A 21,031-nucleotide genomic window follows, 5' to 3' on the forward strand; every position below is an offset into this window, starting at 1 on the left:
CTCTTTGACTGTCTTTCCCAGTACGGTCATGTTGACAGACGGGTTAATGAGGCTTTCTGGCTCCGATCAGGGCCGCTTTGAGTGTTTACGTGCAGCACTGGAGCCCTATTCAGTCCTGTTTTTGTGAGCGTGTGCGCCTTTCTGCTCGTGCGTTCTTATTGCGTTTGACCTCAACCAGCTGAGTACCCCACAGCCTGCCTCCTCATCCTCCTGCCAACGGAAGGGCTCTGGTCTGTGCTTGGACCAGCGCCACGCTATGTGCATTGAACGGTCAGCACCACACTCTGTATCTGGTGCCAGGGAGGGTCCCGGCTTGTACCCGGTATGCGACAAAGCTAGTCAGTGGCGAGTCAGAAGTAGGCTGCATGTCATTTAATTAAGGTCTCATGTTTATGTACTTCCTTCTGGTCACCTGGAGTCTGAGGGTTTAAAGCATTATAAAGCACCATTTACTGAGAATGTTACTTATTATGTCTCTATCAGTCTACTGGGATGCACTCTCTATGCATATCTAATGCAGGAGCTGGACAAAAAGGCCACAGAGAAGCATTCATCTACACCTGCTTCTTTCAAGGACTGATTCAATTTTCAGGACAGCCACTGGACACTTTCTTGTATTGCAAAAAAAAGAAAAGTACGCTGGGTCTCTTCTCTATTTATGTGCTGTGTATAAATGTCCACATGCCCACATCTTTCAGATATTGTTCATAAGTAAGCCTTGTCAGAAGCCTTTCATCCCTAATAGAAATAGCAGAGGACGACAATGGATTCCATCTAGTGCTGGCATCTAGGTCACACACACCTACATGAACACACATATAGTACACACATTAAAAGAAGCAGCAGATATTCAGCATTGGTATAAAAAATAATAAAAATGTTGGCAAGTGCTCCTATTCTGAGCCAGAGACTACAGTCCAGGGATTGAAACTTCACATCTATTCACCGTGGTCTACCTGTGACTGTAGGAAACCCTACAATAGGAAAGTTGATAGCTCCTTTATGTTCCAATAATAGAAATTATAACCTGTGTAACTAGCACAAGTCAATTAAAAGACATTGTTTAAAGGTAGGCAGACTGTTTTCCATCTAGTGAGGGCAGTATCATGTATGTCATTGCTTGAAACAACGTTGGATTTACCAGCAGCAAACTGATCATAGTTCAGTTAAAGTTTTCTGGTGAAACAAAACCTTTTTGAATGTATTGAAACAAGGAGGCTAATTCTTATTCTTACATGTCAGTTTTTCAAAAATATCATATTCAATATAAATGTGTCCTGATGAATCCAAACTAGAATCCGTATTTTAAGGTGCCATGAAAATTATAAGAAGATAGACTAACTGTATATTTTTCAAGGTAGCTGTTCAATGATCTTTCAATGGGACTAAAAGTTTTGTTAGTTTTCCACATAATATCTTAAATATGGGGTTAATTGAGAGTGGTTCACCGACATTCAAATATTTCAGTATGACATATGTTTAGTCATTGTTTTATTTTTTTACGTTCCTTATGGATTACATCGAGTCCAAAATAATTGTCATCTAAATTTCAGATACCACATAGCATTGTATTCTGTCACACTCAAACGTTTTCATTGAAGAGTTGAAGTTTATGGAAAAGGGGTGGGATTAAATAAGTGTTTGCGCACTTCTTCTCACTCCTATATGTAGATCTAGTCCAGAAGTGTGGCAAAATTCTTCTGCTTTATGAAATTGTTTTGTATGGATATGTGTGTATATCAGTCTTGGGTATGTATGTATGTATGTATGTATGTATGTATAGATATTTTTGTATGTATGTGTATGCATATACAGTATATATATGGATATTTAATATCCATTCTTTGCTCACCTGATACTTGTGTTTACATATTTGAAATAAATATCTCAAACCAAAAAAACAAACAAACCAAAGAGCTGTGTAGTTTTAGAGACAGGGAAATGTCTTTGATGTTATTAATGATACATTACTTGTTTGTTTAATCCATAATTACAATAATAAATACTCAGACTAGCAAGATAGTGTTTTTCTTGTTAGGGTATTCAGAAAAGTTGGATGTGCCTTGTGCGTGGCTGTTTTCGTACAATAAATGTTTTTTCTGAAGAGATTGTAGAGTCACATTTCTATACTTTATGGCTGTGTGTTAGTAAAGCAGAATGGATTTATCATAAGGGCTGTGTGTGGGTGTATTGTGTTGCTCATACGCATGTGTTTTTGAGGGGGGAGCTTGTGTGGCCTTGTGTCTGGTACTAACTCATCCGGCTATTAATTGTGTTAGCACCGCAGCTGTTTGCATTGGCCAGATTGAGAACAGTGCTACAGGGCCCTTCTGCTTCTCTCCGCTGGGATGAGCTTCCAGACCTCCTCATTCCCACTGATCCTAACCAAGCTTTGCATTTTTTCTCTATCTCTCTCTCTCTGTTTTTCTTTCTATCATACTCATTTCTTTCTCTGTTTGCTTTGTATTTCTCTCTGTCTTAGTTGTTTGACAGACTCGTCAGCGGAACACGAGGGAGACATTCCTTTACTTCGTGTTCTTTTTCAAGGCTGAAGACTAAATGACATGTGTGCACTGTATCTTCCTCATCGTGTCTGTACGACAAGGGCAAAAGAGACGGACACATACCATGTCAGTATGTGAAGGTGTGAGGGTGACTTTGGGCTTTTTCAGGCCTACTGGTTATGACCTGTGTTGAGGGCAGGCAGTTGGGCTTTTCTTCCTCACTTATGGAGATTGTGTCAGTGTGTTATGGATCACAATAATGGCAATAATTGATCACAAAACACTGTGACAAATATATATGGTAATATTGGTTCTGGCTGTATGCTATTGAGAACATGTTGTCAGCCTAGACAGATACAACTTTTGTCTCTTTAAACCGATCAGTAATCTGTTTGTACAAGAGTCTGAGGAGCTGAAGTGCCAGCAAAGATCTTCCACAGGAGTGTTAAAGCAGTAAACCCACTACCACTTCACTCCATCCTCTGAGCATCCTTAACGTTTGTGTGATGGCCTCTCAGTGTGTGTTGCCCGTCGGACCAACCTGTCCTGTGGTTATGTGGCTGACTCGGCCCAACAGGTTGCATGGCTCCAGCCTTGGCTGCCCATCTGCCCCTGACATCTGTCCTCACATCTGCTTCACAGTGGACAGCCAGGGGACGGACCCAAGGAGAGCTTCCCCTCTAACCATTCTGGCTTTAATGGCCTGAGTGGAGGTCCTCCCTGGTTTACCAACAAAATGCACAGCAAAAAATAACAGCAATTATTAGGCTGACAGGCAGCATGGTACAGTTTTAACTTTGCTGTAGATCAGTCCTGCTGGGTGATTCCTTTTCAAACCAGAGGGAGTGCAGAAAACATGAGCCCCACCACATTTATTTATTTATTTGTTATGTTAAACCTAAAGCTAAGTTCTATGAAATATTTTGGTTGAATTTCAGAGCTTGTTTTCAGACCTGGCAATTCTGTAGTTTTACTCCCAAAAACATATATTACTTTTTAGGGTTGAATATCGGCAGAAATTAAATAAAAACAGGTGAGGTCAGACATGCAATATTTGTTTATTAGTTGTTGGTGATCAGAAATTGTCCATTTAATACAGATGTACCCACAAACAAAATGACCTTGCGCTGAGCACAGAGGTCTGTTCTGCACGTGTACGTTATGTACGGATACCCAATCGAGTGACCTAAATGTGTAGAGGACGATGGGAATTGATTGCACATGGAAACACCCCCACAATTTAATCAGCTGTTCCTTGGATCATTTCTGATGGATAAGTCCTGATCAGTCCTCAGTGGTGGATTTGTAGTAGGATCACAATCAGCTGATGTAGTGTTCACTTGTTGTCATGGTTACAGTGACGCTGTGATGCTATTTCATCCAAATCCGTTTGTCTGTTTTAGAGTAATGTTGCTGACAAACAGACAGACAGACATATGCCGATTGTCACATAACTGCACTGAATTTCTTGAAGAACGAAGGATTTCCAGTAGGGGTGTAACGGTACACAAAAATCACAGTTCAGTACATATTTCGGTACAGAAGTCACGGTTTGGTTTGGTTCTCAGTTAAGGGCAAAAACGGAGAAAAAAAACCTGCTGGCATGACTTTCTGGCTGAAGTTTGGACAAGAAGGAACTTCATAACAGGGCTCTATCACCTAAAATAGGAAATACAGGGTGACACAAAGAACGGAAACTTTTTAACAATCCAATAAAACCAAGAGTGATGGAAGAAAAATATTTTATTCATAGTAATTGAAACCTTAAAACATGCCATTTAAGAAACAATGATGGAATTGTCATTTTTTAAAAATGACTTCCTGTAGATGGCGTCCTCCTGTACGAATACATTCTTGAAATCTGCTGTTGAGATTCCTCATTAACCACTGCAACATCTCAGCGGGGATACTGTGAATTTCATCCTGAATTCTCTGTTTTAACTCATACAGAGTTCTTGGTCGAGTCGTGTACTCTTTACTCTTGAGATAGCCCCAGGTAGATTTCAAGAATGTATTCGTACAGGAGGACGCCATCTACAGGAAGCCATTTTTGAAAAATGAAAATTCCATCATTGTTTCTTCAATGGCATGTTTTAAGGTTTGTTACTATGAATAAAATATTTTTCTTCCATCACTCTTGGTTTTATTGGATTGTTAAAAAGTTCCCTTTTTTTGTCACCCTGTACATTTGAATGTAATTGCTTTTTTTAAAAAAAAAACAATACCATTTAGTTAGGCTCTTGTTTACCAGTATAAATATACTAGTAGGCTAAAAAAAATACACAATCTTGTCATTTATCTACAGCAAAGAGCACAGTAATAATGTTAAGTTACTGTAAGCTGACCTTCATCATAAGTTTAAAACCTCGGTTCTCAATAACGGAGTATGGCCGTAGATCTGCTGCTATGAAAACACCATGGACTTGGCTATCGCTTTAGCACGTTGTGAATTGCTCGGCAGGGTTTGATGAAATAATGTTTTCGCTAGCATTGTTTGTACAGTTTGCTGTTTTTTCCTAGCAGTGGGGATAGCTACGCTTGGAAGGAGCTTTTTCTAATGTGTGTCTAAGTTTGACGTGTTGCTGGATGCACAGCTGAGGACCGCTTCACAGTGTCGGCATACAGCTTTCGTCTTGTCCACTTGTTCTTCTACTTTTTTGTACTTCTCTGGGAAACCGAAGTGATCCCAAATGGGTGATTTTAATGACGCCGGAGCGTCTTCCAGCTCTAGAAAGCCAGTTCTGTCCTGGGCTACCCCCTTGATCCTGTGGAGGTGGTGGGAGACAGGAGGATGATGACAAAGCTGGTGTCTATCATGGAGGACACCTCCCACCCCCTGCAGGAAACAGTAAGATCAGTGGGCAGCTCCTTCAGTGACAGACTGCTTCACCCGCGGTGTCTAAAGGAGAGATACTACAGCTCCTTCCTTCCGGCTGCAGTCACACTTTACAATCAAACCTGCTCCCAGTAGTTCAGTTCACCCACCTACAAACTGTGCAATAAAAAGTGTAAATAATGATGCTGTGCAATTTTATAGAAATTTTGCTGTAAATACTGCTTTTTTCTTCTTCTGAAGAGAATATTTTTATTTATATATATGCACTGTGTGCTGCACTCTTTTTATTCGAAATGTTTTCTTTGCTGCTGTACACTGTAAATTTACCCACTGTGGGATTAATAAAGGTCTGTCTGTCTGTCTGTCTGTCTTTCTTTCTTTCTTTCTTTCTTTCTTTCTCTCTCTCTCTCTCTCTCTCTCTCTCTCTCTCTATCTATCTATCTATCTATCTATCTATCTATCTATCTATCTATCTATCTATCTATCTATCTATCTATCTATCTATCTATCTATCTATCTATCTATCTATCTATCTATCTATCTATCTATCTTTCTTTCTTTCTTTCTTTCTGTCTTTCTTTCTGTCTTTCTTTCTGTCTTTCTGTCTTTCTTTCTGTCTTTCTTTCTTTCTTTCTTTCTTTCTTTCTTCTCGTTGTTGCTAGCATTAGCCATGAAGCTCCGACCATAGATATATATCTATGGCTCCGACAGGAGAATAACGATCCGTCACATCCTGTGGTTCCCTGGAAACTCCAACTTGTTTTTAGTTCCGCAATACTGCGCGACTGTGAGCCGGAGAACATCCACCGGAACTGTGGACACTACGAAGTTTTAGGTTTTGCAATTAAAACAATTCTGTTCATTCTTAATAGTCTTAAAATTTTCGTACTGCGGTCCACCTCTGTACCGAACCGAACGGGCCTGTCCTGAACGTTTCGGTACGAATACGTGCACCGTTACACCCCTAATTTCCAGCAGATCCAAATGATTGAATTGCTCCATTTTCAGTCATAGACTCTTGAAATGGAAAAAAAAAAGTGCAAAATCTGTCAAACAGGGTTGATATTGGGCCCAGGAGTTACCTGTAAGTGTGGTTATACGTGTATGGGTGTATAAATATGTCCTACTATAAGAGCTAGGCTATGGTTGACATTTCAACAATTTTTGAGGCCTCTAACATCAGTAGAATTGATCTGTGACAAATATGGCATGCGTAAATCAAAACAGTCTCTGTGTATAAACTGTTGCACTACCATACAGCGTGCAGGAGCAGCGGGTGAACATTTTCACTCATTTGCTTTCCTTTCAGCTTTAAACTCGCTGAGTTTACACTGTGCCTAAAGCACAGGCAGTCCATTCTGTATTTAAGTTTATTTGCTTGGTTTTATTTTAAATGTGCATAATATTTTAATGTTTAGTAGCAGTTATGTAAGTCAGATTTTTACCTCGTTTTTAGGTGCAACTCAAGCAGAGGTTATTTGTCACAGTTACCATCAGCGGTGCACCCGGACTGAGCCAGAAGGTCTTTCACAAAATTGTTCAGTTTGGTTTTGTTAAATCTATAAACTGTTCTTGTTTTTATGTGACTGTTAGTGGAGGTGCACACATTCAGTGATAGAAGCAACACAAAGTTCACAGTGGGAAATACTGTGTGTGCCACAAAGCTGCATTGGAAGGAAGGATTTAACAGATACAACAGTGAAAAGGCCTTGGTAGAGGGAATGGTAGATTCCACCTTTTTCATTTTCTCTATACATTCTAAAGGCTTTGTGTGTGTGTGTGTGGTAATTTTCTTCTTGACTTTGTTTAGGCTTGTATTTTGTAATATGAGTCTTTTCTTTAAGTTCAGGAGTCCTTCCAGCCTTTGTGTTATTTAACTAGTCCTTTTTCCTTAACTGTCTTTTCATAAGTTTCTGTTCCTATATTTTTCTTCACTTTCTTCTGTGTTTTTGTTTGCAGAGCTCCACGCTTCAAGGGCTACCAACAGCAAGACAGTCAGGAGCTTCTGCACTACCTACTGGACTCTATACGAGTAGAGGAAACTAAAGTGAGCTTACACACCTCATATGTACACACACACACACACACACACACACACACACACACACACACACACACACACGTATCTGGCTATTGTGCTTTCGTTTTTCAATACATTTGTTAAAAGATGTTTTGTTATGTAGTTTCAAAGTTTGCTTAAGTTTTACTTTTTAATGATGGAAAAATCCTTGAAATGTGCACAAAGTACTCCTTGTACTGAGGGTGTATTTTCAGTTTTTTGGTAGATGCTTTGTGAACATTTCTAGCAGCAATAATAGAATTATCAAACACATATATCTGAGGTGCTGTACTTTTTTGAAAACCATTCATCTCAGCACATGGCCAAGTCATTTTTGTCACTGGCATTTGTTGTCAGTCTTGTCAACCCTCCACTTGTGCACTATATTCTTTGCTGTAATTTGGTAAAGATCGTAAAATCCATCCTACATTACTGTTGTCATAATGTAAGATGCTCAGCTGTGTCTTTGTGAGTGGTTGTGTGCACTCACATAACCCAATGTCATCTTTTTGACTGGATAGCCAGTTTTTGTGTTTAAACCTTATGGTGCCATGTTTTTGGCAAGGACACAGAACCCCCACCCCCTAACCCTTCACACAGCAATTAGGAGACCCCACAGCAGCCCTTTGGAGGGCTGGGCTGGCCCCCATGGCCCCACCAGTGGCTGCATGAACCAAGGAGGAGAAGTTAGCGGGTGTGTTTAGTGGTCAGCCCCGGGCCAGGAGGGGCCACAGGCGAGGCCCCCTGCTCCCATTCAAACTTGTGAACACAGACAGTTGTGCCACTTAGGGGACTTGCAAGTGGCACGACCGGCATCATTGTGTGATCTTGGGAAACACACAGCTGCTGAATGAGCTCCAGGGCCGTCCCATTGTGCTTGAGGGTCGCCCGTGGCCCCCTCCTGCACACACACACAGACACACACACACACACACACACTCACTCATCAGCCCGTCTCCCAATCCAATCAAGGAGGTAAAAAGGGAGGGGGTATGGCCTCCTCTATTCATTCACTCAGAAACTCATTTATACAGCTCATTCAGAGATACAGTGGCATATTTTTTAAAACATCGTAGGACATCATTCCAGTCACTAACTTTTCTAAGAAACCAAAATTACTGTAGAAGTGTTATTAGTATAGCTTTTTCCTCATACATAGGAAAAATATGGTGCAAACTTCAGCTCCTAAACCAACAATGAGTAATCAATACTTGGATTTATCAAATTTATGTGTGGGAAGTCACACATAAAAGCAGCGCAGTTAAAATACACACTATCTTGTGTGTGTATTGGGAAGGCACTGGTATTTTTGCATAATCACAACCTTTTCGAGGCCCTAAATGTTTGTGTTGATTGGCAATTAGTATCAGAGATCTGAATATGCTAATTTGGCCCCAGTCAATTATCACCAATTAGCTGAGATGGTAGGTATTACTCTCTGAGGGCATGGACTGTCCTTCTTAGCCTCGTCTTTATTTTAGTTTCCACCCCTGCACCCCTTGTACCAGCAGCCCTCTTCATGGCCCCGACTCCCCCCCCCCATGTGGGACAGTGCACGCTGTTACTGTGGGGGGAGGCAGAGGGCGCATGGGGGTTACTGGTAATTAATTAGTAGGAGAGCTGCAGCCTGGTTTGACTGTGCTGGCTGAGTGGGGTGCAGACTGACCGGGCTGGAATTAACTGGGCTTTTTGACCTAAATAGCCAGTCCAGTGCGTGGGTCCCGGGACAATGGGGGCTGACTGGTCTCGGCTCAGACATAGACCATGGCCAATTATCTATTGATTGGTGCTTTACTGTGGCTGTGCCTCTTCACAGCTCTCTCACCAACACACTCACTGACCATGTCACCTCCAATAAGAGGAGCCTGATAAAAATGTGCACACACACACAAACATGCACAGTTAATTAAGAGATTTACACGTTAACGTTTTTAGACAAGCACAATAATTATTTTACACTAATGATGCTTATAATGGGTATACCTGTCAAACTCAGCTGTAGGCTAGATTGTGATATATCACTAATGGATGTCATAAAGACAACTCAAGAAATGAAAAAATATATGTTTTTATGAATTGCAGTTGTATAATTTCTATAGTTAATATGCATTTGTGAATATCACTTTAAATTTGAGTTGCATTATTTTGTGTTTGTAGAGGGTGAAAGCAGGCATTCTGAAGGCTTTCAACAATCCCACAGAGAAGACGGCAGATGAGGAGACCAAACGCCAAGTCAAAGGTTGGTATGAGCGCAGACACATGGCCCAGATCAATAGCCCCATCCTGTGGCAGTTAATGGAAACACAACTCAGCCACTGAACACTGTGGTCTTTGTCAGATTAACCTTCTGGTTGCACTTTAAATTTTTAGTCTTATCTCATCAAGAAGATCATTTATGAACCTGCTGATCTTTTGACTTGTTAATTTTGATTATTTTATCTCCTAATTTTATTGCCTTGTATGCATTTCCTGTGATATATATAATTCTACCATCTTTAGAATACTTGCTGTTGCAGCTGTAAAAAAGGCCCTACATCTGCACTTTTATTCAGGTCTATTTGTAGTATTTATTGGCATTATAAGTAGTGTAATCTAGAATTATTTAGTTCAGCACATTGTCAGCTGAATTAGAGTGTTTACCAATCACAGAATCTTAAGCAAAACTTCTGTCATGTAATTAGTAAGGAAGCATAATTCTCTATGCAAATAATTGAAAATGTTTTTTCTTTATCCCCACAGCGTATGGAAAGGAAGGCGTGAAGATGAACTTTGTTGACCGCATCTTCGTAGGCGAGCTTACCAACACGATTATGTGTGAGGAGTGTGAGCATGTAAGTGTCTGTGAGTGAATTAAACCAGTTCACTCGGTGTGAACCATGCAGATACAGCTCAGTATGTTTTCCACAGCGGAACGTTATTGAATCAGTTGACAAACTTTCTTCAACCAGCCTATTCAGACAGAAGTTTCTTTTTAATAATTATTTAACTACGTCCCACACCATTTCCAGCAGCAAAAAAAACAGAAAACAAGTTGATGGAAAATCAAACTAGAAATACTTGAAAGACCAGCTCAGACAGCTATTGTTTACAGCAGGCATTTCCAGTAAAACCTGAAAGCTTGGGGTGGTTAAGAAAACAAATCCCGTTATGCAAACTAAAGAATATCCTTGAATGAAGAGAGCACCAGGTGTGGAGCTGGAGAGGAAAAAGCAGAGAAACAGCCACTTCCCACATCTCTTCTTAGATATGCTGAACATGTGCAGCTCAGTTGAATATGATTTTGGCAATGAAGGAACAGAATAAGGTATGTGATGGCACTGACTTGCTTGATTCTCTTTCAGATCTCCACAGTAAAGGAGGCCTTCATAGACATCTCTTTACCCATCATAGAGGAGAGGGTAAGCTGCTACAAAATGTATTATTGCAGTTTAATTACAAAAAGAATAATGATGAATAAAGTAGTGCTCAGCAGTTAAAACCACCGGTAATTTGCGAAAGCTTTGTGCACTCATGATGCTTGTTTTTGTTCAGATATCAAAACCTTCCAACCCTGGTCGGCTGGGGAAGAGCAGCCGTGAGCAGGACACTCATGGAGCTCACAATGACCAGGTTCTTTCTGCAGCACACTCCGTCAACAGAAATACCAGGAAGCTGAGTGGACAGGTAGTATGCATATATAGACTGTTTGAATATTATAGTCACTGTCCATCTTGTTTAATAAGAATGTAATTCTCTCTCTGCTATTAATATTCACGCTTCTCATAAAGTCATTATCTTTTTTGTTGGGGCTTTTTGTTGAACACAATTTTCTGTTATGATAGTTCTTCACTCTTCAAGTTTACTTTCACTGTCATTTCCTCAACTACTTTTGTCAGCATTTGTATTAAAATAGATTTCTCATAGACCACGGTGCTGCTCAGGGCAGAAAATTAAGCTAAAAAATGCAACAAACAAAACGATGAAACTCTTTTGAAGAAAGTCTTTTGAGAAACATTGAACATTCTTCAAATAGCAGTTTAATCATTTGTGAATGAAGCTGCCAAAGGTGTTAATGTTAACATTACTCTAAACATTGTAGCTTATAAATTCCAGTTCTTCACTGCAGTGGATTGTGAAGCTAACAGGGTTTGTGATGTGTGCAGTCATTGCTGTCGCTCCAGTGTTTGCAGCTCTATTAGTGTTGAGATGGCCTCGGTGTCCATGGGAGAGGACTGTGGAGTTTAAAGTATTTCTTCCCATGCATCTTCAGAGAATCTCATGCAGAAGACTCTCGGAATCTTTTGCACGACTGTACTAGCAGTGTGAATGCTCATATTCACACTGACGCCATTTAAAATATTGTTATAAGCATTACAGCAGTTGTCAATGTGTAAAGTTAGCAGAGTCTGCATCTCTAAAAGCAGATAACATGCATGTCCTGCTTCTCCACAGAGGCAGCAGAGCAGGAGATCTTCCAGTTCTGTGGAGGAGAGAGGAGCAGTCTGTGGTGCAGAGCGACCGGAGGACGAAGGGGTCGCTGGTGGATCAGCTCGTGGCGTCTCGGTCTGTAAAATGGCAGCTGCTGGCAGCCTATCAGATGGCAGCGAAAGAGAATCGGGTGCTCAGGACAGCAGTAACGACGCTGACAGCGAGGCCTCTGAGAGCGAGTGGACCCCACGGGCCTCCTCCAGCCACAGCCACGGACATATGTCCACCCCATCATCCACTTCCACCCTCACGCCGTCCCCAACGCCTGTCTCCGCCTCCTCCCCCTCTTCATCATCCTCTGCTAGGCAAGGTGGCGCTGTAGAGCAGCTGGTTACTGCAGTTTCCAAAGTCAACCTGGGCTTCAGCTCTGGGGACTGCTCCACTTCCACACACTGTTCTCCTGAGGAGCAGGGAGAAACACAAACCCGAGATAACCTGCACCATCAGCACCACCAGGGAGCGTTCCAGGTGCTGTCCCACAGTTACACCCCCAGCTCCAAGGAGTGCTCCATCCAGTCCTGCCTCCACCAGTTCACCTCTGTGGAGCTGCTGATGGGCAACAACAAGCTGCTGTGTGAGAGCTGCACTGAACGTAGGCAGAAGCAAGTACGCAAGAGCAGCTCAGCAGGTAAGACGAAGCATGTGGAGCCGCAGTGCAAAAAGCCGACCTGCAAATGACTGACATGACGTAAGAAGCCGTTACAGAGACACTGGCCACAAAATCCACTTTGAACATCCGACATTCTGTGTAAACCCAATAGCTAGTTCTACAGAGTTGGTAGTTTTGTCCTTCATGAAACATGTTGGCTGTGGACAGTCTGAATTCATCCCAGTTACAATAGATTATAACAAACAGCATTTTTTTCTCTGGAAAACGTATCAAAACATTCATACATGCTGCTGCTGTACAGTCTTTTTATCTAGTGTCTGAATGTGTGTTCACAACGTTGCAAACAGTCCTACTGCTGCCAGTATGGTTATATACACAGCTACCATGTCATCCTTGACTGATGCCTGACCTGGTTGCAGTGTGTGTTTACGCATGTCAGACCAGGTCCTTGCTAGTGTCTGAGTGAAGGCCTACATTAGGGATAACTATGTTTTTACAGTTGTCGTTTTCTCCAAGCGCCCTGAGGTCCCTACGATCCTGTAATGAGTTGCTGTTTCTGTATTTCTAGAAATTGCTTAAGCTTTTTTGACTTTTCTTTGTGTTATGCGTGACGTGCGCAGATAAGAAAATGGAGAAGATTTACACCAGTGCTAGGAAACAGATGCTGATATCCTCGCTGCCTCCTGTCATCACATTGCATCTTAAACGCTTCCACCAGGTAGGCAGCCACGTTCTCCCTGTCGTCAGCCTCTGTTTTATGCCACGAATGTTCAGCGGTGACTCTGAATATATTTCTGTGTATCCCAGTCAGAGACACTGACGGGTTGTTGCAAGCCTAAATGTTGATTTTACTGTGTTTTAAAAATTTTCTTTTGTGTTTTTTGCACTTGAAGGCCGGGATGAACCTACGAAAGGTGAACCGCCATGTTGACTTTCCTCTCATACTGGATCTGGCTCCATTCTGCTCTGCTTCCTGCAAGGTATCAGTCCAACATAGGGCACAAGTCTGCTTTAAGTGCAGAAGTATTTAATTGACTCTTCATTTTTCTATGTCAAATTTCTGATTAAACTTCCCACTGGTGAACCTTTTCTACTCTTACTGACAAGTCACTATCGCCATATTTCTTCAGTGGTTCCGTTTGTTTTGCATGTCCTTGGTTGGTGCTCGTCTTAAACACTTGCATTTATGTATCTTTCTTCTTTTTTTATTTACTCCTGTTTCCCTTTTTGCTAATCTATTTTTTCGACCTTTTTGCTAGAACTTGGCAGCCGGTGAGCGTGTCCTCTACAGCCTTTATGGGATAGTGGAGCACAGCGGCTCGATGCGTGGCGGACACTACACCGCATATGTAAAAGTGCGCGCTCCCCAGAGGAAAACGGAACAGCACCACAAGAACCTGTCAGGTCAGGGGTGAGCTTGCTTGAGCTCTATTAAAACCTTCTGTCTGTTTTTTTATAGTCTCTGTGTTTGTGTGTGTTCATGAAAGCAGTCAGTGTTTGGGCAACAAAGGCCTGACTCCCTGTAACCTTGAATATATCCTCTACAAAGCAGAGGATGAATAGAGGTCTTTGTGTTCAGTAGAGCCATGTTTTCGCTTTTCTTTTTTCTTTCTTTTCAAAGAGAGTGTCTAGAGTTACAGAGTAGTACTGAAGGTAGTTAAAAAAAAACTCAAGGAAGCAGTTGTACTTGCTGCGATCAAGCTAATATAAGACGTGACATATTATAGTTGGAGCCTTTGGTTAGTTACGACACAGGAGTCCAACATGTTGAAATGACTGCTGACAGACAGGATTAATCATGTGATGTCTGTTCTTGGTGCTTTACCCAAAAACACGCAGGTAACCAAGTGCAATATTCTCAGTTTAATTAAGTACATAGAAATAAGTCTTTATCTGCCAAGAAACGTGTGTCTGTCTGTCAGCAGCATTACTCAGAAATAGACGAAGGATTTGGATTAAATTTTCAGGGAAGGTCAGCAATAACACAAGTGATCAGATTTTGGCAGTGATGCAGCTCATAGTCTGGATCTACAGATTTGTTAAATATTTCTGTATCATTGCCAGATATCGGCACGGCGTCACTGTAACCATGACAACAAGCGAACACGACGTGATCACATGACTGTGATCCTACTACAAATCCAGGATTTATCAGGACTTATCTATCAGAAATGATCAGCCTTGGAGGACTGCTGCTCTCTCTCTCTTGTTTTTATTTGTGATGCTGCAAATATTTTGTACTATGCTATAAAACCATAAAATCAGGAAAATTGCATCTATAAAGCCATATCCTGTTGATGTCAAATACAGTACCAAGCCTTCACCATAAGTGTGTGAACTTATGTTTTCAAACTTGATTGTTTCTCACAACAAATGTATGAATCCATTCAGCCAGAACAGTGACATTTGGGAAAAGGAGGAATGTAAATGGAGCAGAGGGACCAAAAACAAACACACTTTTCTGTTTGCCACCTTCACGGGCAGTACAGGAAGCGAAATTAAATGTGTGAATTTAATGAAGTTTAAATAAATTACAGTCAGAAAATGTTTATTTTCTGCTCAATTTAGTACATTTTAAGTTTAAATTCATTTTAAATTTAAAGTTTTATGCTCTGGCTTCACTGCTTAACGGTAGTGGTTGCAGTTTGATCGACAAATTTGATTTCCTTGTGGCACTCGGATAAAGTTGCATGAAATGTTTGTGGAAGCTTCCTCACTGGATAGCAGTGTTTTAGCACTGCTCTTATGGAAACAGAGAACCCTCTCACTGTAGACTTGACAGGTTTAGGACAGATTTTGCTTCTTAATGACGTCCACACTCCTCATTGAGCTTTTGTGCCTCATAATATCGATGATGTGTGTTGTTCAGGTGCGAGGGATGCCAGCAGCAGCTCCCAGGGCCAGTGGGTGTACGTCAGTGATACCACCGTTCAGACGGTACCGGAGTCAAGGGTACTCAACTCTCAGGCATACCTGCTCTTCTACGAGGAAATGCTGTAACGTCTCCTGTGAAAGTCTTTCTCCTGAGATGTCTGTTTGGCTTTGTTTGTTCTTCTGAAGCCTCTCCAGCTCCTCTTACTGTAGCTGTGACAGTTCAGAGGCAAGAAAAGGGAAAGACTTCACTCTAAACTCATTTGTCTTACTTATATTGGCACTTCTAAATATCATAGACATATAAACCATAAACAGATTTTAAAGTTACTTTCTGGTTTGTAGCCCAGATTTTCATTAATGTTTCCTATTTTAAGAATCCTGTTCTTTAAAAGGAGGTCAGGAGAAAAGCGTGTTCTTGAACCTGAGCTGTTCCAAAGCTTTGGTCTGATCTCGGTCATTGTCACACGCCGGGATAGAAGCTGCATGATGGAATTTGCTACGATGCCTAACTGGAAACAAGCAGGATTATCGCATGTTAAACTGCACTCAGCGCTGACTAGTTGATGTCAGTTGTGTGTGTGTGTGTGTGTGTGTGTGTGAGAGAGTGTGTGTTTACATGTGGATGAATGACAGACAGGTGAATGTAGATTAGAGGTGCTGTGTGTGCCATTTTCACATCAGTAAATGATTGTTGCATTGAATCACAGTCAGCAGTGTAGTTGCATAATTTCATATTTACACTCCTGAAGAACCCTGGTTCCTCACAAAATGTTTTACATTGAGAGGCAGTGACTCAGATTTACTGTGTTCCAGATAATTATGCAAATATGATTTTTCGTTATTGTGAAGAGGCTTTTTGCTTAATTTGACTAAATCTGCTTTTTTACTATTGCAAAGGCCTATTGTGAGCATTATTTGGTAGTTTTGGAATATTTTTATTATTTAGAGGTGTAATAATCCAATTTTCTAGAATGTGACTGTTCTAGATAATCATGCAAGTCAAATAAAAAATAAACAAAGTTCAGTTTTAAAAGTAAACAACACATTTATTTTATACCAACAAGTATATAACATGATAATCTTTATTTTTAAAACAATATTCAACAATGGTATAATAAAAACAACAATTTTAAACAATATTGAATAGAAAATGTGTTTATCACATGTTGATATAACTGCCTTTCTTCTGCAATACTTTAACCAGTCTAGAATCAACTGAGCATGTGAGCTTTTTGATGGTTTTACAGTCAATGTTCTTGCTTGTGGTCAATATTGCTCTCCAAAGAATGTCCTTAGAAGAAAACTGGCGGCCATTGGCGTACAACTCCTGTTTGAGAATTAGCCCAAAGATTCTCTGTTGGGTTTAGATCTGGTGAAGCAGGGGGCCATGTCATCAGGCGTTTGTCCTTGAAATTCTTCTTGGCCAGCCACTCTTTTGTGTACTTGGAGGCATGACTTGGCGCATCGTCCTGCATGAAGATGATGCTCTTCTTGTAACTGGCAGCAGGCTTTGATTTGTACCATGGTATAAAATTTTGTTCCAAGAACTTGGTGTAATTTTCCGAGTTAATTTTTACTCCTTCTTCTAGAGAAGAGTAAAGTTTTCTTCGCCAGTTTTCTTCTAAGGACATTCTTTGGAGAGCAATATTGACCACAAGCAAGAACATTGACTGTAAAACCATCAAAAAGCTCACATGCTCAGTTGATTCTAGACTGGTTAAAGTATTGCAGAAGAAAGGCGGTTATATCAACATGTGATAAACACATTTTCTATTCAATATTGTTTAAAATTGTTGTTTTTATTATACTATTGTTGAATATTGTTTTAAAAATAAAGATTATCATGTTATATACTTGTTGGTATAAAATAAATGTGTTGTTTACTTGTAAAACTGAACTTTGTTTATTTTTTATTTGACTTGCATGATTATCTGGAACAGTCACATTCTAGAAAATGGGATTATTACACCTCTAAATAATAAAAATATTCCAAAGCTACCAAATAATGCTCACAATAGGCCTTTGCAATAGTAAAAAGGCAGATTTAGTCAAATTAAGCAAAAAGCCTCTTCACAATAACGAAAAATCACATTTGCGTAATTATCTGGAACACAGTAATTGTTTTTGACGTGAGCACATCATAAATGGTAAAAATTCAAAGAGGGAAATGAATTCAGATATATTTGTTCTCTGCACTGAAGACATCGACACTCAGCATGAAGATAGTAAGCAATATCATTTGGAGCTTAAAGGGATTTTGTTTGTATGTTTGATGATAGCAGTGTCTGCTGTTGTACCGTGGATGTGGCTAACGGTCTGTCTTTTCCTACTTATTTAGGAAAATGATGTAATAATACTGTTCACAGCTGACAGTGGTTTCTGTCTACATGCTGACTGAAATTGCTGCACACAGCGCCTCTAAGGAGTAGCACAACAGTTATTTTACAGCCTACTGGGAATGGATTGTTTTCATAACATCAGAATGTATAAATATAAGACTATCAATGAATTGCATTTGCCAAAGACGAGTTTTGCAGCTGCGACTTCAAGCAGAGTTTACGTCATTCAGAGTTTCTTTTACGTGTGTTCTCTCAAGGTCATTGATATAGTTCTCATGTTTCACTGCACAAACAGACATACTCAACGTTTATCAGATCAACAAAGCACCTTGTCTGCCTTCATTGTACAGCTCTACTGTAACTGTAGGCGCACACACAAGCCCATCAAGCTGCTCGACAAAGAGCCAGCACCACAACGGACTTACCTTTTATCCCCTAATGCCATCCGTAAGGTTGAGCAAAAAATAAAAAAGATTTTCAGAATCCACTTTAAAGCTGTAAGCCTGATAGGAAAACCATCTTTGCTGTAATGTGCATGGGTTAATGTTCTAATGAATGTATTGCCTATTCCTGAAACGTCCATGTCAAACTGTCTGTCCATGTTTTTCTATGAAAGTATTTCAGATGAAACTATTTTCATTTTTTCCTGCTTGTTGGACTTTTGCCAAAATGGAAGAAAGAGAAGAGTTTAACATATGCATCAGAGGTTTATTATTTTCTCTCAACACAAGGACAAAATCAGTGCCTCTGCTTCAGGATTTACAAACCTGTGCACGGTGAGAAGAAAACATATGCAGAGTCAAATGTAAAGAGGGATATGTGCGGGTTTTATTTATGTACAGTACAACCTACTGTAAGCAAAAACAATACTGAGTGTATGTAATTGTACATAGTAGACACTATACAGACTCATGGTGCTTCAGGCGTGCAGGGTTTTTCCTCAAGACACATTATTATTCCCAGAAATTGACATTTAAATTCCATTATGGACTATTAAACATTTGGAATGAGTATAAAAATGTACTGTATCAAAATAAATCTAATTTATGAGCTGTATATAGGTCCTGTATATTCAACAGGACCTGTCTCTCTTTGTTTTTTTGTTTTTTTTTGCCTCTCATAGAAAAAAAATCACAACAGATTTTGTGTTTTCTGCTGTGGAATTGATGTCATGCTGTTTTTCCTCTAAGCGGGATGTTGTCGGCCGTCTCTCTGGGCTGTCGCTGTGGATCCCATGGTGCCATATTCAGCACATCTTCGCCTGTTATCGGCCCTGACGGGTGCAAAGCAGCACTGCTTCAGAACATGTCGTGAGCTGGTGAAGAGGAGGTGGGTGTGGAATCAGGAAAAGGGCAACGTCATCGCCTTGCACGTCCTCCTGTTCCCACACGCTGTGACATCCCAGTCATGCAGCTGGAACGTTAAAACAGGTTGTCAAGCCGCCACCAACAAAAAGAGCAAAGCTTTTCTGAAATGTATTTGTCTATTTTTAAAGTGGGAAGGGGGAGGGGGGAGGCTTTTAGCTGGAGGACATGCTGCTGAAGCATTTCATGTGATTTAATCTCACTTAACGAAAGGCACCCTCCCCTTGTGTGAGGCACTTGTAAGAAACTAATAAGGTGCTGCTGCATTGCTCATCTACCAGCAGTGGAGGTTAAATTTTACTGTTCTCACCATGCAAGCTGCTGTCACTGTCAGCGTCACCTTACTCCACACATACATGCATTAATACTCAACACACTGTACACATTTCCTTCAACAAACGTCTACACACTTAGACTGCACATGCCTGAGGCTTTGCTCTTCACACCACGTACACATCAACGCCACAGACCCACATAGCACTGAACACCTGCACATAACCTTTTATTTAAGCAAGTTGTGTCCAATAAATATATTCCCTGCATCTTTTACGAAACATTGGTAATTGCTAAGATGTATCGAGTCACTGACCGAATTATGAAATTATCTTTTTGGCCTTCATTATATAGGAGAGTGGAGAGAGACAGGAAATGTGGGTAGAAGAGTAAAGAAATGACATGCAGCAAATGGCCATGGGCTGGATTTTAACAAATAACTGCTGCATCATAGACTATTGCCCTGTCTATGGGTCGCCTGTTCAGCCCGCTAAGCTATGTGGGTGCCTGATGAAATTATATTTGAGTGAAAACCAGCAGTTTCTAACACTGGACCATGGCTGACTGCAGTTATTCATGATCCAGAAACATACTTCTGTCATGAATTTTGCTGTTTGAATTCATCCAAGACGAACATCAACACGTTTGTGTTTGGTAAGTGGTTGCAGAACTAAAGAGGCAAACTGAGAAAATGCAACTTGTGTGTCCTGAATGCCTCAGGTTCATTTTGAGAGAATTACTTTGAGGCAATTAGATCATTTGGAAATTGAAGACTAATACAAAGTGAAATGTTAGGGGTTCATTAAGGAGTACTCCTCGGATTTAGCGCTCCTAAAACATTGTTGGACATGTTTTAAAAGGATCAGAATCAATGCAGTTTAACCTTTTTCCCCTGACATTCTGCCTTCACAATCTGACACCTACATTAATCACAAGGCAACTGAACCTGTGACAGTTTGGTGTGAGATGCATGTGTGCTAAAGCAGCTCATGTAGCCTTGACTTGCTGCTCTCCAGCAGAAATGAGACGTGAACTACAAAGGTCTGATTAATTCACTTCTTTTTATCTCCACACCTTTAGATTTATTTTTTTATTTTCACATTTGTAGTCTTCAGCCACACCTGAGACGGAGTCACATTACTGGAGGACATTTATCAGCCTTCAGACATTTCCCTGCTTGAATTGCTCAGACAGCAGTTCTCTCCAGAACTTGGGTTAAAATCCCAAAGTCAGATAATGTCATGTCTTGTCAGACTAGCTGTGACAGATGTTGAGTTTACTGTCCAAAAAAAAAACACAGAAAATGGCAAACATTTGTGTTTAAGAGACTGAAGCAGAAATTTTTTGATGTTTTCTTCCTGAACACAGATTTGTTGGTATCTGGTCACCATGTGATGTCTGTTCTATTCACTAACATCTCTTGTTGACAGATTAACTCCACTAACAACAACCCCTCACATACCCTGATGAAGCTGTAGGTAGATAGATAGATAGATAGATACTTTATTAATCCCAAGGGAAATTTAAGTAGATTCCACAGATTCCTTTAATAAATTCAGTGAATGTTTGATGCTGTATTTCTCGATACAGAGCAGTTTTAAGTTCAATTCAATTCAATTCAATTTTATTTATATAGCGTCAATTACAGTCAACTCGTCCCAAGACGCTTTACAGAACCCAAATGCCTGACCCCCAGAGCAAGCCC

General features: G+C 40.5%; 1 protein-coding gene across 3 annotated transcripts in view; it reads left to right on the forward strand.

The window, feature by feature from the left end:
* Positions 1 to 16,237, forward strand: part of usp45 (ubiquitin specific peptidase 45) — a 36,076-nt gene extending 19,839 nt beyond the window's left edge. For all 3 annotated transcript variants that reach the window (XM_022204869.2, XM_022204885.2, XM_022204877.2), the window contains 10 exons: positions 7,300 to 7,387; positions 9,557 to 9,638; positions 10,139 to 10,230; positions 10,741 to 10,797; positions 10,931 to 11,062; positions 11,831 to 12,494; positions 13,097 to 13,194; positions 13,370 to 13,456; positions 13,736 to 13,880; positions 15,346 to 16,237. In XM_022204869.2, the coding sequence (XP_022060561.1) occupies positions 7,300 to 7,387; positions 9,557 to 9,638; positions 10,139 to 10,230; positions 10,741 to 10,797; positions 10,931 to 11,062; positions 11,831 to 12,494; positions 13,097 to 13,194; positions 13,370 to 13,456; positions 13,736 to 13,880; positions 15,346 to 15,476 (1,576 nt within the window). In that variant the 3' untranslated portion in view covers positions 15,477 to 16,237. The remainder of the gene's footprint in view (positions 1 to 7,299; positions 7,388 to 9,556; positions 9,639 to 10,138; positions 10,231 to 10,740; positions 10,798 to 10,930; positions 11,063 to 11,830; positions 12,495 to 13,096; positions 13,195 to 13,369; positions 13,457 to 13,735; positions 13,881 to 15,345) is intronic.
* The last annotated feature ends 4,794 nt before the right edge of the window (positions 16,238 to 21,031 follow it).

The sequence above is a fragment of the Acanthochromis polyacanthus genome, chromosome 12 (assembly GCF_021347895.1).
Source record: "Acanthochromis polyacanthus isolate Apoly-LR-REF ecotype Palm Island chromosome 12, KAUST_Apoly_ChrSc, whole genome shotgun sequence".
NCBI lineage: Eukaryota > Metazoa > Chordata > Actinopteri > Pomacentridae > Acanthochromis > Acanthochromis polyacanthus.